This window comes from Trichoplusia ni, chromosome 15 (assembly GCF_003590095.1).
Source record: "Trichoplusia ni isolate ovarian cell line Hi5 chromosome 15, tn1, whole genome shotgun sequence".
NCBI lineage: Eukaryota > Metazoa > Arthropoda > Insecta > Lepidoptera > Noctuidae > Trichoplusia > Trichoplusia ni.
Window position 1 is genome coordinate 566,393 of NC_039492.1, and position 14,741 is coordinate 581,133.

The following is a 14,741-nucleotide window of genomic DNA, read 5'->3' on the forward strand; positions in this document are numbered from 1 at the left end:
CTGAAAGTTAAGAGGTGTAATAAAAAGACATGTTTTCCAAACAAGAACGAATCCTTAAGGCGAGTGATATTTTGAAAGTTGGTAACACTTATTGAATTGTACAAAATGAATGGAAGTGACAAGTCACCTGACTCGTAAAAGAAATATCAATTCCAATTCCGCTATAAGAGTGTTTCAAAGTTGGTCGTGCAAAATATCACTCATCAAGATGTACTGTATAAATAAAATAACAAATACTAAAACGTATCTCTTTAAAAACTCAACGTATTCGATGTACACAAACAAAATCTAGCGGAGACAGGTCGGAATATCAAAATGCTACAGAACCAAAAGCATTGGTCCGTTCGTTATCCTAACAAACAAATGAAAGTTCGACTATAGACATACACTAACATACAAAGCCTGTAAACACGTGACTAACATACAAGAGATAGCGCCGAAATGTATGGAAATGACATTACTTTGCAGAGTCACGTGATTTGACATGTCAATTCCATACAACTGGATTTTGATCAGCGGTCGCCCTCATACAAACGTCACTTGTAGACAGGCAAGAAACTTTATGTACCTCAGTACTGACAGTAAAGTATTTTAGGCGCAATTTACAAATAATTAAGCATCCTACAAACCAAGCTAGCCAATGGCGGCTATTAAAACTATAAAGGTCCTAAAAGAGATTTCAACAATGAGGTTTCAGCTTTGGACCTATCACATCGTATCGTATGCACCTCAATCAAACTACGAAATAAGTATTTCATACTTTAATTTTTATCTATTAAATGCAAACAAAACGCTCCTAAAAAATTCGAATGTTAATTTGTTATTAACTTACTTATTAAGATATCACATTTTTGTTAAAAAACAATTTCGGAAAATGCTGTTAAAATATTTCAGCAAACTCTATTAAGATACGCAAGACATTGATCTACACAATAGAAATAAATCGACTACTTGACTATCAACACTTTGGTTATTTAAAGCTTAGATATCTTATCTATTGTAATAATGAATATACAAAAACCTACAACATCACAATATCTAGAACATTTACAGCTAAGTACCCGATTTTGACTATTATCCTATACAATTAACTATTCGACTAGACGTTCGATCGTATTATCAAATGGTTTATCTCAAACAAATATTAGAGGCAGGTTATATAGGTGACATTTCTATCTCTAGCAAAATGTATGGAATTGACAAAAGTAAGTAACGTTTTTTTTTAATCAAGTCAGTAATTTGACTGAACTTTCTTATTTTTCATTGTATAACTCATAGCACAATTAAAATGACAAACATCATCACACATGGACATAAGTAAAAAAAATCGTCTTTTATGTCTGAGGATTATGGTCAGCGGTCAGTCGCATCTTTGAACCGCAAGTCTTGCGACCGTAAAGACTCCAAAGACTCATTAGTGGACTACGAGTCTTTCGCTTGATCAGTCCATCTTTGTTAACGACCGAGCGATCTTCTGTCTTCGATGTTCCCAACCACAATCATTCTCTCTAGATTATTGTCACCTCTGCAGAATGTAAGGCATAACTCGGAAAAAGTGCGTTTTAGTCGCATAATGAAATAAAATGTCAATTCCATACGACTTAGCAACATCTTGACTTTATTCACAAAGACCGGAGAGAAAAGTAAATTCAGTTTTTATTTGAGCTGTTAAAACTGAATAAACTAAGTTTCTTGAACGACAGCTATTGATAATACGATCTAACTTAAAATAGATTCAAAGTATTGTTATAATATGTTGAATATGAAGGCTGACAATAAAGCTTCCTTATTCGAATCATGATAAATGAAATTATCATAACTCGTCTGTTTAATTCTATTACGAAAGTAAAACACAAAGAGTAAAAGACTCTATTTGTCACTATTTCGACAGCATGTCAGCAAAGGCGACTTCAGATGTCGCTAAAATGATGCGGCAAATATTGGCAATAATTTTCAGTACTTGAAAAACAAAACAATTGCAACTTATTATGTAATTCCATTTATCACTCGGTGCAGTAAACATAGTTAATACTATATAGAGCCATTCTGTGATATGAAAACGTATACCGAACTTGTACTATATTTCAGTCGACACAACATCAGTGGGCCTACAGCCTCTTAAAATAATGTGGAAAAGAGACGGACAAGGCAATAGGGCCATCTCGCTTTAACATTCCTTGTAAGAGGTTGTATGCCCGCAAGACGTCAACGGGACCAAGACAAATATGGCGCTTATCGACAACACAAATACTACAGATTCCGAAAACACTGAATAATGATATTAATTAAGATATGATATTAGATATAAGTACATTTCTCTAACGTCTCACTAGTGGGCCTCTAACATATTAACAGAATACTAAATTAAAAATTAATGTTAATGATTTTTGGCACTTCAACAATACTGATATGTATTGTAAGTTACATTATTATAAGCAATGAAATATCACATAAAGGAGTCGTGGTTACGAAGTCGCGTCAGATCATGATTAAGGACTCCGTGGACTATACCAACAAATACCTACGCGTGATTAACCTTAAATAAATAATTATGAATCCGCTTCACGAAAGTTATAATAATAGTAATAAGAACAATGGCTGAACATCTATCTATACTAATATATAAAGCTGAAGAGTTTCTTTGTTTGTTTGAACGCGCTAATCTCAGGAACAACTGATTCAAATTGAAATGAAATGATTCTTTTTGTATTGAATAGACCGTTCATCGAGGAAGGTTTTAGTTTATTTACGCGATACCGTCACGCTGCGACTAATAGGAGCGAAGATACAATGGAAAATGTGGAAAAAAACAGGGCAGGTATAAATCACAACTTATATCTTCTAACCACGCGGACGAAGTCGCGGGCAACCGCTAGTGATAGATATGAACTGTTGTCATCTCTTTATCACGTCGATATCAGCGTAACATATTAAAGCATCATGATTTGACTTACGGTCTGACAACGAAAGTCTATTGAGTTTATAGTAGAAATTGGATACACATGGGAGTACAATTAATTTTCATTTGTTTTTCTAGTAGAAGACTGCGTGTTTTCGGTACAATAGGAGGCCAATTAAAGCTTCATAGAGAATGAAATACTTTCAATGGACTCAAGACCTTTTCCTTGGAGTACGTATTAATTTCGTCACTTTTATCAGGAAACGATCCGATTGTGTTCAAAGTTGATATTTCCAAGGCTGTTAATTATAAAGCAAGAGTTAATTCGGCAGTAAGTGTCAATCAATTCGGTACGTTATACATTGCGTTTTCTGTGTGAATGGTCAAGGTTTTGTTGGTACATCTCTTTAAATGAAGACTTTCTTTCGTGTGCGGGTAATTAAAATCGAGCCACGTCATGTTGGTTAGGTAACGGTGATGATATACTCTTTGGATAACACCGTTATTACACTTTGGAAATGATTTTAAATTTTGTTTATGTTTCAAAAACTTTAGAGATGGTTTTGAGGTGTCTACTTTATGTAACAACACTAAACATGGACTAAAATGTAGTTTTTTCTCACTTAAGACATTAACGGCTGATCCTATGCGGTATGACGACTATGATATAATAAAACTATTGTACGTAAACCTTACATCTATGTAGGTCAGCATATTCATAGGAAAATCTATTAACAAACAACGAAATGTACTTAAACACGTTTTGTTTTCCTATATACGAACGAAACCAAAAAAAGAAACAACCGAATTCAGAAGTCAGTAAAAAAGAGATCGAATATAAAGTGATAATAAACATTGAGGCCACACCGGAGTGTCTACACTACAGAAGAAGCTGTCTACCGCAAGCCAGTCCTGGCTCAGGGGTCGCGAGGTCACGCGCGGCCCAGCATGGCGGCCACGTCGCCGGCGGACTGCGAGTGCAGCAGGGCCCCGCGTGAGGGCCGCGGCGGCGCCAGCCGGGGCAGCGCCAGCATGCCGCCCGGCGCCGAGCCCAGCGCCGAGCCCAGCGGGCAGCCCGTCACGAACTCGTGGCGAGATGCCTCCGTAGGGGTGATCCGTCGCTTTGGGTCCCATCTGGAATGAGGTTCCTAGTTAAAGCAGATGTCAAATATCTTCAATAGTTGGATTGGATTGGAGGACGTATTAGATATAACCAATTCTATCACCCGTACCTACATATAAATTTGACATTAAAAAGATGCAAAACATTGCATTTAAATTTAGATTAGATATAATTTAAATACGCGAGCTCGGTACAAAACCTAGAACATATTTACTTTTCCGTAGAAAACCATCAAACCATGATTACCTCACGATTAGTAAGCCACAAGCATTTTATAACGCAAGAAACAACCGCATCTTATACGTCTATGTACGTAATTGACATCACCGATCACATCCACGACCAGTTTCATAGGATTTCATAGGATTCTCAGAAAATGTTCCATCACGAACCATTTATAGTCCTCAGACGTTGCACAACCATCACAACCAGTGCAACTCGGCCAGACGGCGCGCAAAACCTCGGAACTCCTAGATTGGTCAACCCTTCAGGTTTGGACGGAAACCTCTCACAAATCGCACACATTTGTAATAAACTAGTTTCAAATATTATATGGAACGAAAATGTAGACAATATTTTTTTTAATCGACAGCTGTGCAAGGTAATTTATTTTAAATCTGTTGATAACTGGTGTTTTATAGATATGTTGTATATTTGTCGACCATATATGGTGTTGTCGTATCCTGTGTAATGTGTATTAATATAGACTTTACAACTTTTAGAGTGTACTTTACTGAAATGTTTTTTTATTTATTTCTCCATAAATTTTTGGATTGGATTCCCGGTTCGGGTTTGGTTACAAAGGAGTTTTTCAACAAAGGAAAAAACTTTTTGGAAATTGACTATAAAAAGTCCATTCTCAAAAGTTTTGTAGAAGTTCCGGGACATATTTACATCGACACCTTCCTCTCCCAATTACTCAAAACTTCCCAGAACAAATAAACAACAAAAACAAGCCCTCCAAATATTTCGTCCAATTCTGATATCTACCAAGCCTCATGTCCTGGCCAACTGGTGTCCGAACCGAAGTACTTACAAGATAACTGGATCAAGGTGATAACTGTCACTTTAGGACTGGTCGGACCTACGCACGGCTGTATCAATAATGCAAGTACCTTAGAGATTGTGTAAGGTAATCATATATATTATATATTTCAGATACCAGCCGCAAATGGAATGAGGAGACGGATAAAAAAAGTCTTGCTGTATAAAAATGAGAATAAAAAGTTGTACGCACAATGAAATATCGCAAAAACATGAGTGTTTATATTGCTCGGTACCGTGTTACCCGCATATAAAGTCTATCCTTTAACCCTGGGTACCCTTGAAAAGTAACCATCATCCATACATATTAGTGAGGATATCTTGAACAGAAATAAAAAAAAGTGAAAAATCCGGGGTTGAATTTTTCTCCCATTGAAAAATTACCAACCTTATATTGGATGTGCATTAATCAAAAGGTTGGTCACACAATAGTACAATACCCTACACTAGGAAATAATACATATGTCCTAATAATCCTCTAGCTACCACCTACGCGGCAAGAATGTACAGAGGCGAGTTAATCACCAGTCGAAGATGTTATACAAGCTGCTTGTGCAGAGATTACTAGATTAACTAGGATGAGACGAACTGATGTAATTATGTTTAACTTTGGTTGCTAAGCAACGGAGGAGATAAAAGCTGGATAATAACTTCGCGGACTTTTTGTAAGTTGTCTGGCAAGCCTTTAATAAAATTGTTGAATACAGTTTTAATTGTACACAGCTATTCTAAATAACTAATTTTCAACTAAATTAACATAAATAACAATATTTATTTCAATTCGAATGTCGTTGAAAAAAAATTGGCTGCTGTCTGTCCATCGACGGGCCTGTTGGTCTAGTGGTTAGTGACCCTGACTGCTATACCGGAGGTCGTGGGTTCGATTCCCGCCCAAGACAAATGATGTGTGATGAGCATGATCATTTGTTCTGGTGTCTGGGTGTAATTTATCTATAATATGTATGTATTTAGAAATATTTAAGTAAGTTTATCAGTTGTCTGGTTACCATAACACAAGCTCAGCTTAGCTTGGGATCAGATAACCGTGTGTGAGTTGTCCCAGGATATATTATTATTTGTATCTCTTTTAATTCACGGGTTAACTTCATGGGAAGAGACCCGGTCCTTTTTAAAGGCGTACACGGGGACACAGGTCCAACGCGCAGAGGCCTTCTTGAGAACTTTAATCTACAATGTGATGGGGCATCTACTAGGGATCATTCACCTCCGCTCTATGGGAGAACAGACATGAAGAATCCAAAGTAGATGCAAAACTATTGCAAGTATGTATGTAAAAATAATTAGGCTATTATAAAATGAGGCATGTTGTGTGGACCAGTTCCTTAGATAATTCGGAGAACTATGGCACCTGCCTTTTTACACATGGTAATGCAAAACAAATTGGCAGGCGGTGACTCGCCGCTCACTAGATGGGCCCCCTATGATACCGTCACGATTGACAGCAGGTGGGCAACACCAGTGCGAGCGGCTAGGGGTGTAGAGAGGTGCGACACCGATTTCACCATCGCGGGTCACGGACCCGGAGCGGGTTTCCTCGTTATTACGCCATTAGACACTTCCACCCCCGAGCATATAGCTCTAGCGACCCCTCTCTAGCCAGCCAGTTAAGGCAAGAAAGAGCTGGGAGTCCCCATAAAGAGTGACCCCCTGGGGCATTCAGGTTCCGTTGTGTCGCTACTCACAAACAGCTCGCCACAAGCTGCCCTGCGGATGTATGCTCCTACATAGACCTTCAGATACATTTTTTATTTATATCTCAAGGTTTGAAAAAGCATACTAATATGCCCTCTGGTCTTGCGTTATTCCCATGATGAGATAACGACTCGCCCCGAGGGGTATATTATTATTATTATTATTATTATTTACATTTATTTTCTCCCTTCTGAAGGGGTTTAATTAGTCTAATTACACGGACCATAGTCAAATGCAAAAATACGTCTAGTGTTTAATTGGTAGTGTAACCTGCGGAGACTGACGATGTCGTCAGGAACTTGCGGGTCAATCGACATGTGTTCAGTATGACCGCCTTCTGCAGCGTGTTCAATATGTGCTCCGGCACGTCGAGCATATCAAGGCATCTCCGCAAGCTTTTGGGGATAATACCGGTTGCTGAGATAACTATTGGGATAACGTGGATGGTTTCTGCGTGCCATTGCCGCTTTAATTCTATTGCTAAATCTTGGTACTTACTTAATTTTTCCGAAATCGTAGACTGTAGGTTGTGGGTATTTGGTACTGCAATATCTATGAGATACACGGTTTTGTTGATTTTATTATGGAATGTTATATCAGGTCTATTGAAATGAATGGTTTTATCAGTGATAATGGTTCTGTCCCAGTAAATTTTGAAGTTATTATTTTCAAGTATCGCGTCTGGTTTATATTTATAATACGGATCTTTTTTCAGAATGAAGTCATGTTTATGGGCAAGATGTTGGTGTATTATGGCCGCAACTTGGTCGTGACGGTGTTTATAGTCACTTTGAGCTAGAGATCTACATGCTGAAGTTATGTGTTGTATTGTTTCAGGACTAGCGCGACAATGTCTGCATAGGTCACTGGGGCAGTTAGGGTTACGAATAATGTATTTCTGATAGTTCCGGGTATCGATGACCTGGTCCTGAATCGCCATTATGAAAGCTTCCGTCTCTGGGAAGAGTTCGCCACGTCGCAACCATGCGTTCGACATTACTTTGTCGACATGTGGCTGCTGCAGGTCGTGACGATGTCTCCCGTGTAGAGACTTCTGCTGCCATGCGACGATCTTTTCGTTTGCACCAATGACCCGTTCCTTCCGTTGCGGGTGTCTGTCTGCAAGGTTGAGCGGTGTGTAGTGTTTGTCTGCTATTGTAACTACTTCATGTAATGTGGAATGTTCTAAATGCTCGAAAAAATAATGCCGAAGTGTAGATATTTGTTTGCTGTGTAGATTAGCTATATCAATAATACCTCGTCCACCCTCATCTCTTGGGAGGGTCATTCTTTGCACGCATGATCTTGGGTGGTGCTTTCGATGAGTTGTTAGAGAAGTATTTATGATACGCTGTAGACTAAGAAGATCATTTTGTGTCCAAGTTATTAAACCAAAAGAGTAAGTTAGAACTGGAATAGCGTAGCTGTTAATCGCTTGGCACAAATTGCGCGAATTCAGTTGCGACCGAAGCAATCCGTTGAGTCGATGTTTGAATTTATTTTTAAGTTCCTGTTTGGTTACTTTTTGGTTTATCTGTCGAGCTTGTTGAAATCCAAGATATTTGTAAAAAGAATTGGGTTCTAACGGTTCAATAATGTCGCCTGAGTCTAATATATAACTATTGGGGATTATTTGGCCACTCTTCACAGATAATGTTTTGCATTTATCAATGCCAAACTCCATGCAAACATCGCTAGAGAATTTTTGTGTGATATCAGCTAGTAGGTGTAAGGACTGTGAAGTGTTGCTGTATAATTTAATGTCGTCCATATACATAAGATGGGTGAGATTAATGTTTTTCATAGGTGTAGTAATATTGTAACCACCCGTTAAATTATTAAGCATGTGTGATAATGGGTTCAGTGCAAGACAGAACCACAGAGGACTTAGTGCATCGCCTTGGAAGATTCCACGTCTTATTGGGATTTCTGATGTTTCGGTGTACACATGACCTACAGTTTTTAATCTAGTGGACCATTGCTGCATAGACTTCTCAAGAAATTGTATTAATTGGGGATGGACTTTGTACTGTCGGAGAACGTAAATAAGCCAGCTGTGGGGAACAGAGTCGAATGCTTTGCGATAATCTATATACATAGTATTTATGTCTCTTTTTAGAGCAATAGCCTGTTTCATCACAACTGAGTCGATTATAATCTGCTCCTTGCATCCTTGACTGCTTTTACGACATCCTTTTTGTTCTTCTGATAAGATATTATTTTCTGATGAATGTTTATGTATGAGCTCAGCAATACAAGCTGTGAGTATTTTGTAAACTGTTTGCAGGCATGTGATAGGTCGGTATTTTGCTGGATTGTGGTGTTCGGTGTCCTTAGGTATCATATATGTGAGTCCCTGCGTAATGAATCTTGGAACTAAGTCTGGTGTGTGAATGGAATTATTAATATGTTTGTACAAAAAGGGATGGATAGATGTTAGTTTTTTGTACCAGTAGTTATGAATACGATCACTTCCTGGCGCTTTCCAATTATGTGTTTTTTTTAGTACATACATAAATATATCTAGAGGAATGTGCTCAAACTGCATTTCTGTAATCTTATCTCTTAAGTTAGAATCTGCCTGTAACCAATCAGCTTCTGAGTTATGTTGTGCTGGAATGGCCCAAATATTAGACCAAAACTCACACAAATCGTCTGCTGAAGGACTTAAAGCTGTGGTTTCGGTATGCCTATAGTTTTGCGTATTAGCTGTCAAGTTTCTGTAAAACTGCTTCTGATTATTTGAAAATTGAGTGTTTTGGGTCTTTCGGAGCGTACAATTAAGATACCTTTTTAGCCTGCTCGCAGCAGCATTAAGTTTTTGTTTTAACGTGTCTAAGAAATGTTCATCATTCGTGTTAGGTTCTTCGTGCTGTGAATGTATACGGTACTTATTTTTTATTGCTTCTACTACTCTAATAATTCTATTGCTTCTATTACCCCTGATGTATTCGGTCATTCTTCCAATATCTTTCCTAAACTCTAATATTTTCTTCTTTAAACGTCTCTGCCAGGCAGGCACTCTTCTTTTATTAAGGTTAGGAGAGTCATCTCCTTCCCGTATTTTGGTCCCATTACATACAGCTGCAGTGTACGCGGCGCAATAAATAATAGTATGGAAAGTCTCGAAACTTTGCTCTTCTTTAAGGTGTTGTGGGAGAATTTCTGTATTTATAAGTTGAACAATTTTGGCTTGTTTTCGTGAGGTTTTTTGCTTAGGTATGTAAGGTCGCATAGTTGGATTCGTATCTTTAAACTTATCTAAAGAGGTTCTAAACTGTTCTCTAATTTTATCTGATTCTAAGTGTAAGTTCAATTCAATGTTTTCATGTAATGGTGTAGGTATCTGGGTCTCTAAAATTTGTGTAGTTAAAATGGGTGACTCGGTTTCTTGCCAGTTTCCTGTGTCGGTTGGGCCACTAGTTGGCAAGCTATTTGCAGCATTTACTGGTCCCATATTAAGACTATTGGCTACTTGTTCGCGAATTTCACTTAGTCTTTGTTCGCTTATCATTTTATTATTAAGAACTACTCGTAATTGGTCAGAAATACGCTGTTCACTGACTTCTGAAAGTTCAGGGTGTTCTGCAATTATTGCTTGGTGGAGTGGTTGTCTGTATGCGGATCTGCTTTCGCCTAGTTTAGTTATTTCGTAGTAGTTTCGAACAATTGACTCATTATATTCGGTAGTCCACTTTCTTCTCTGCCCTTGTTGACCTGTGATACGTTGTGGTGTCTGTGCTATCGAGACCGACTGTGTCTGTTGCAAAACTATTGCAGCTTCATCTTTGATGCCGTCTAAGACATCTTGAGCCAGTAATTTATTTCTAACAATCGCTCTGCACTGATCTCCTAATCTCTGTCTTGATGCTTCCATTTGTGGGTATTTCCCTGAAAATTCCTGATAAAGATAATCTAAATATAATTTACTTGTATTTAATTTTGTAGCAATGAGGTACGTGCGCCAGATAAACTTGTTCATTTCTTCAGTCCATCTTTTACGCGCGCGGTTTGTACCTGAGGCGGGTGCGGATATAGTGGCGTTAGCCTCCTGCACAACATCCCCAAGTAATGGTGATACGGTACTCGACCGTGATGAAACCTGATAGAATTGTGGAGATGAGCTCGGAGACTCAAATAAGCTAAACGGTGAGGGTGTTAACGAATTTCGGTCCATATCGCTTTGCATTTCGGTTTCCATGTTCGTTGCCAAAGTCGTTTGACGGGTAGAGATCGCCTCCCGGGGATTCTTCGCACCCCTGGGCCGAGCTGCAGGCTGGCTTCCGTCATTGCCAGTGCTGCTGCTAGACCCGCCGGGAACTTGGGGCCGTTTTGTTGAACTTCTTGTCTGCACCATAATTATTATTTCTTGAGGGGTTTTCTTCTGCTTCTTGAAGGTTTGGGACCGTTTGTTGGAAAGGGTTATGCCAAGGTGTTATTGGCTGATTGTATCTCCTGCTTACCTGGGGCAGCAGGGTGTGATCAAGATGTTAGAGATCATTTAATAGTTCACGCCTTTCCTCAAGCCCCCCCACCACGTCAAGGTGGTCCCATAGGGGGGTTATTATTATTATTATTATTATATTATATTATCTGATCAGCCAGCAAACGATTTCAAAAACCTAATCTTAATAGCTCATGTTATTATACAAATGAATAGCAGATACCTAAACGAGATTAACAAAAACACATCGTCCTACTTCGACAAACTTTTACCAAAAGAAACCCATTAAACTATCACTTACAGTCATCTACGATGTACAGACGGACAACTTTTTATACAACTACATAAGGATCTGTGAAGCCGGCAAGAATGCCGCCGGCATCTGATTACGGCGGCACGCACTGTCGCAGAACATCACTGTTATGTAAGCTTCGGTTCTGACGTCAGGTCTGTTATGACTTTATGCTAAGTACACTATCTGTAATGAATAGCTTAAGTAGCAAATGTGTACGATTGTGAACTAATCAAATTCATACAGGACCTATTTTTATTTTTACTGTTCTTTTTTCAGACAGTTAAAAAATGTTGATCTTATAACGTGGTTCAAAATGTCTTTCCTAGGAGAAAGAATCGGCAAGAAACTTAATAGATTATTAAAATTTGTCAAAGGAAGTGCGCTAACTGAAAAAAGAAAAAAATCAAAACAACGAATCCCAAGGGAGTCAGTCGGTAAGTGTCTGTCATACCAATTTGTCGCATGACGTGTGAGGTGTATGAGGGTTTTTCGGGATCCAAAAAGGTGCAATGTCAATCCCATCTTTTTTCTTGGAGATATAATCTTATTCGGATTTACCTACTCAATTGAGGATTTACAAGCTTCGTTGTACCTGTGGCATACCTGCAATATCTCATTTAAATAATGTATGTACCAAGATTGGCCTTTTAACAACTTGTAATTAAAGATGGGTACGCAATCGCTTTAAATAAATGATGTGCTCGGATTTATGATTAAATAAGAGTTTCCTAGTTCTAAATTACTTCATCTTAATTACACTTTGAATTTATATCTTCTGGCGTCATACAAACGTGTACGGCCAGTGGCTAGTGGTATAAAGTGGTATACATTTCTTAATCCCTTTCTAAAACATGGTTCATTGGCCTGGAATTCGATTCTGAGACTACACAATCGGTAGGCTGGGCCGAGCGTATTTATTGGATGCATTAATTTCTTAATCCTCTCATTTAAACCAGTAGGCTTAGCGATATACCTAGAGCGATAGGCTGAAGCACGAATACTAACGCCTGTGTAAATGATGGCACTTGATACGAATTGATTTATGGATTTCGTGCTAGAGATAGGTGCAAAGTTGACGAAGTTAGAGACTAGAGCTTTCGCTAATAGTAAGTTCAGTAAGGTTGCTTGGGTAATAAAGAAATCCTTCACGTTGAGGCAATAAAGATTGTGCGATTTGTCTAAAATCTTCAAAAGTTCAAAAAGCAACAAGTTTTGGAGATATACCGTGGCAGTAGCTTTTATAATTATTCATAAACTTTACAAAAACCTGTCTAAAAGACAAGTGTGTAATCTTCCTTAGAACCATTGTCTCCGTACGCACTGTCATTGTTACGTAAAGCAAAGATTAAATTAATTTTGTAAACGACTCGCGATACCATCAGATGGTAACATTCGATAGGCCCTGCGATTACCAATCGTTATGTGAGCGTTTTGTTTTTATGACTGTTAATGGTAATAGCTCTCACCGATAGGAAATTCCTTTGTTTTAATGTTTTTAATTACATAAAGGTACGTCTTTTGAAGTTTGAAGTTTATATAAGCCTTGAATTTTTAGGTCATGTTTTGGTTGTGAAGGTTTTACAAAAGAATTGTGTGAATGTTACAAAAAAAAAGTGAGCTAGACTGATTGATCAAGAGAATATTAGTTAATTAGTTAAAAAGAAGTCATGACTCATTTTAGATAAAACCTTAATCAGCGCTTTAGTGCTTGGTTACGTCTTGTCTCTGGCTGTACGGATGGCAGACTGGTAGGTCGCTACGTGCCCGACGTATCGCGGGTTCGATACCTGCTTAGGACAAGCATTTGAGATCCACGAATGCTTGTTCAGACGTCCGATTTTGTATGTCTTTGTAAATGTTTATGAAACCTCCGACTCCCGAGACATAAGTATTGAATTCCTTAGAGCGGGAGAAATTAACAAAATTCTTAGAAACATGGCAGTTGTTTCATAATAAGCTAAATACAAGTCCATAAAAGTGACAACTCACGCACCGACCTTTCCTACATACGCTCATATGAAGTATTCATACGATTGTGAGCCAAGATTCAATCTAATCATGTAACATCAATGGTAATCCAAAACAGTTTCTCTTCGTTTTCTCTGTGACTCAAACATCACACGACTCCTAACACCATGTTTGGTACCTAAATACAGACGTTGAGTTTAGATGTCAAAAAGTTTACCAAAGAGGTACTACAGGTTTTTTCGTTCGTACTATTAGTCAAATGTTTATTTACTTTTGGGTGCTTTTCTCGTCGATGAGGAAATTCTCATGCATTGCAACCGTTTTGCAGGTCATAAATTTTTGAGCATTTTGGCTTAGGATCAGCTTTCAATGTCGTAGTACGTCAAGTCAGGCGTGTAGAGATGTCAAATTTTTATGAAAGTCGCTCAACAGAGTTGATTTTTTGCTATTGCTATTCATATATTTTTTGGTACATTTTCGTTGCGAAGTCGTAAGTTTTTTAGAAAGATTTTAATTAAGTAGTTTTTTTATGCGTGGTGTGTAGTGGATCTCATATTAACGTCGAATTGCGATGAAAAGTATTATTTACTTGTCTTAGTAGTGGTCTCTTGTTAGTTAATCCAAGACACGACTGAATGATTTCCAAGTCATCCGCCGTGATGTAAGTCGGTTTTAACAGCCATAATTCTCATATAGCGAGCCGGCTAATCAATACCCTTTGTGAATTGACAATAGCTTTGGTTTCGCCCCGGGGCGAGCCGGGTTAGTGCTGTCTGGTTATAAGCACATAGAGTCGTCATAAGAACTTTATATCAATCTATTAATAGAAACTATATGAGTATTACGTGACAATTTTTACTTTGTTTCTCCTCAATTATATTTAGGGACTAGTAATTCAAGAGCTAAGTACCTCCTATGATGATACTGATTTATTAGCTTACGAGAGTAACTAAATCAAGAGCACAAGGTTCTGCTTCTACTGCAATTTTGCTAAGCAAGCACTTCTAAACCAAGCAGTTAATAAAATTGTACTTAACAATAAATCTCCAAATATCAGGAACAAAAATTTCACATAAGTAATTCACATTTGACAAAAAAGTGAAAACGCAAGTGATACATACGTCACAAGTCACATCAGATAGCCCGGGGTCGGAGATGATCGTCGTTACGTCACCAGCGGTAACCTTTCACTGCGATGCGTACGCGCAGCTCGCAACCGCTGCGGCTTATCGGAATGTTGGGTTATGCGAGTAAA

At 38.2% G+C, this 14,741-nt stretch overlaps 1 protein-coding gene across 2 annotated transcripts in view; it reads right to left on the bottom strand.

Moving 5' to 3' along the window:
- Positions 1-2,819: 2,819 nt before the first annotated feature.
- LOC113501181 (dual specificity tyrosine-phosphorylation-regulated kinase 2-like) overlaps positions 2,820-14,741 on the bottom strand; it is a 74,584-nt gene continuing 62,662 nt past the window's right edge. For both annotated transcript variants that reach the window (XM_026882244.1, XM_026882243.1), the window contains exon 9: positions 2,820-4,033. In XM_026882244.1, coding sequence (XP_026738045.1) covers positions 3,832-4,033 — 202 coding nt within the window. In that variant the 3' untranslated portion in view covers positions 2,820-3,831. The remainder of the gene's footprint in view (positions 4,034-14,741) is intronic.